Source organism: Echinops telfairi, unplaced genomic scaffold (genome assembly GCF_000313985.2).
Source record: "Echinops telfairi isolate 266 unplaced genomic scaffold, ASM31398v2 ScPeMD7_7469;HRSCAF=8507_0, whole genome shotgun sequence".
NCBI lineage: Eukaryota > Metazoa > Chordata > Mammalia > Afrosoricida > Tenrecidae > Echinops > Echinops telfairi.
In genome coordinates, this window is record NW_022111372.1 from 81,550,940 (window position 1) to 81,554,269 (window position 3,330).

The following is a 3,330-nucleotide window of genomic DNA, read 5'->3' on the forward strand; positions in this document are numbered from 1 at the left end:
TGGCTTCAGAAAGCCCACAGAAAACGTCCAGTGTCGTTAAATTCATTTTCTCACAAGCTTTTTGAAGCCCTTTCATATAAAGAAACACTTAGAACAATCTCAATCATACAGAAAATGAACACTATTAATCAGTGCTGTGGAAAAATTCTCTCCCAGTCTCTGTGTTTCTACGTAGCTGACAATTGAGGCAACGGCCACCCTTTGTTGGACTGTCTTTTCAAGAACAGCGTATAACGGTTTTAGAAGATTGTCTCTCTAGCTAGAGGGCAAGCAGGGCTACTAGTCATTAAATAGCTATGGGTGCCCTGCAACACACCCCAAGAAGCCCTGGTGTGGTGAAGAGTTAGGCTGCTAACCACAAGCTCAACCATCTGAAACCACCAGCTGCTCCAATGGAGAAAGACAGGGTTTCCTACTCCTGTAAAGTGTTACAGTGTCGGAAACGTGCAAGGGCAGTTCTACTCCATCCTGTAGGGTTGAAATGAGTTGGAATCAACCCAATGGCCAGGCGTCTGTTTTGTGTTGGTTTAGTATAACACCCACAGCTGGCCTTAACTTAAGTGCCCTGTGAAAACTACGGCAAAAATGCGCTACTGGTAGTGTGGGCAATAACCCAAGAGTCTCTTGTGTTCTGCCAACATGTATGAAACTAAAGCATCCTAATACAAGACCCATCACATTTTGATAATTAAAAGGTATGGCTAACAAAGAGCAATATAAAGAAAACATTCATGGAACCATGTTTCTAAAGATGCTGTTTTACTTACCCTCTTGAGGCTCCGTGACAAAGCCACCAAAAACTTCGTCTTGATATCTGAAGATATCATTGTGAACATAGAATTTATTTGCAACAGAGCCCTGAAATACCAACAAAAATTTTCACTTATTCGGCACATTTAAAGAGTCAAATCATTGTTACTAATCTCCTAAGACCTTTGGCAATCTCTAATGATATTTGGTAATCTAATGACAGCGCAGTTTTCGGAACTGGGGGGATTGTCACAGGCACCAACAAGCAGAGGCCAGGGAGGCTGCAAAGCATCTTATGATGTGCAGCATAGTCCCAATGATTAATTTTCCAGCCCAAAACACTGATGGTGCTGAGGTTGAAAACCCTTCCCTGCTGTGAAAAGACATGTTTTGCTTTCTCAAAATATTCATCCTCATCAACAGAGGGATGAAGTTCTAAGATGCCACAGCTGAAAGCTCAAACATTAAGATAAAATCTTGAATAACTGATATTTTCAACTCAAAAATCTGTATCCAAGAACATTTATACCAGCACTTAAGGAATAGGTGTAGCAGAAAAAGCTTGCTCACACTTGGTAAAGATTCATCTGAGCTCGATTCCATCTATGTCATTTCTGAAGCTGTTTCCACATCTATAAAAATGAAGTTACAGCCTCCCCCTTTAAAAGAAAAAATGGAGCTAAACATAAACATATTATAGACCATCACAGGGCACGTGATTCTTTGCATATTTACAATTCAAGAAGATGCTAAAAGAATAAAGACACTAGAGCTTGAAGGGGTCACATCTGGGACATTTTATACATCAAAATATTAGTAGCAGATAATTCATTAAGTAAATTAAAATTCCTTAGGTGATAATCAAGAGATGAGGAAGTTCTTTACCATACAATGCCAATTAATATGAGGGGGCTTCAAAAAGCTCACAGAAAAATCCCACTATCGTTTTCTCTTTTTCCACTGTCTTTTAACGCTTAATCTAGTATGTAAAGGTACGATGAAGAAAAAAACATTTGTAGTCTCAAGGAGCTCTACGGAAAAAACACCCCATTTTAAAGGGGTGGAACCTAGTGAACACAACCTAAGTGATAAAAGCCAGCCGCATTAATACCCGGAGAGCTTTTAGTGTGAACGACACTTCTGTGCCCTTCTAGGCTAACCACAGCGAAACAGAAAATGCACAAAGCACATTCTGCAAAATAGCTTTGACTGAGCTCTTCAAAAATGTCAGTGATATCAATATGCATAAAATTCCTACAGATTTCACAAGAAAGCTACTAGAACTAATTACTCCAGCAAAGTTGCAGTACACATGATTAACAGGCAAAATTTAGTTGCTTTTACATACCAACAACAAATCATCTACATTAAGAACAAGTCCACTTATAATAAATAGCACATAAAAGAATAAAATACCTAAGAATAAAGTTATCGAGGAAGATGAAAGCATCCCATGCTCCTGGGGTGGAAAGCTTAATACTGTTGAGATGCCAACACTACACAAAGCAATCTATATATTCAACCCAATCTCTATCAAACTAGAGAAAGCAGGTCTAAGGTAAGATGTATTGGAATTAACTGTAAAATCCCTGGCAGTATCTCTGTAAGTTTAAAATTTCAAAATTAAAAATTGTAAAGACATGCATAACCTGTCACTATTTCTTTTTTCATGTATGTGATTCCTATGTAGTAGCAACAATCACTCGCCCACATACCTCAGGAGCAAGGACAAATGTCTGCATGAATCTCCTCAGAGCCTGGTTGTTATTAGACAGCAGTCCCATCACCTGGACCACCACACCATCATTGAGAGTAGCATGAGCATCAACATGGCGAATCTTAGTGTGGCAGTTAGTAAAGTTTTGAGACATAACTTTCCTATGGATTTCCTAGTGATTTAAGGCAAGAGTTAATACCTTAAAATTCACAAAAACCTTTAACCAAAATATCTGTTAACACAGCTCTATCTGCATGCTAAATTACAAAATACACAGAGCTAACTTTAATTGGTCTTACTACACTTTTAGTCTTTTAAAATAATTCTGAATTTAAAAACTTAAAAATGGCCTAGAGTAAATGATTGTCATGTTAAAAGCAGTCTTCTAATACATTTAACGCAGAAAACTTCAGAATATATCATGAAAAATTGTGATACGGCATAACTTCTCAACAAATACCAGTTTAACTGCTTGCCACCCTCAGAAAGCTTGGCATGGTTACCTTTTGTCCATAGACAGCATCTGCTGGTTTTCCATTTGAATCCAAGCCACCATGGACATAAGAAGAGTTCTTTCCATAAAATCTATGCAACAGAAGATGAAATTTACTTTACTATCTTCAAGTATTAAGAATAAGAGCAAGTATTTTTCACTCTGGTAGCCAGACTCTCGAAGGCAGGAATGTGCTTTCATGTTCATCTTTGCATATAAACCCTATGTGGATGTCCCCCCAAAATACTTGTATCTGACTTGTAAAATCATGCTAAGCCTCACTGAACAGATTCATTTCCAATTTGCAAGTCACAAGTTTCAAGAATTCAGGGAGGATGGCCATGCTAGAAAGATCTTATAGTTGCAGCAC

At 38.0% G+C, this 3,330-nt stretch overlaps 1 protein-coding gene across 2 annotated transcripts in view; it reads right to left on the minus strand.

Moving 5' to 3' along the window:
* The window catches only part of G3BP1 (G3BP stress granule assembly factor 1), a 37,314-nt gene that overhangs the window by 11,321 nt on the left and 22,663 nt on the right, over nucleotides 1-3,330 (minus strand). For both annotated transcript variants that reach the window (XM_004697098.2, XM_045284460.1), the window contains exons 3-5: nucleotides 2,971-3,052; nucleotides 2,466-2,639; nucleotides 768-858 (exon numbers count right to left, since the gene is read on the minus strand). In XM_004697098.2, the coding sequence (XP_004697155.1) occupies nucleotides 768-858; nucleotides 2,466-2,639; nucleotides 2,971-3,052 (347 nt within the window). The remainder of the gene's footprint in view (nucleotides 1-767; nucleotides 859-2,465; nucleotides 2,640-2,970; nucleotides 3,053-3,330) is intronic.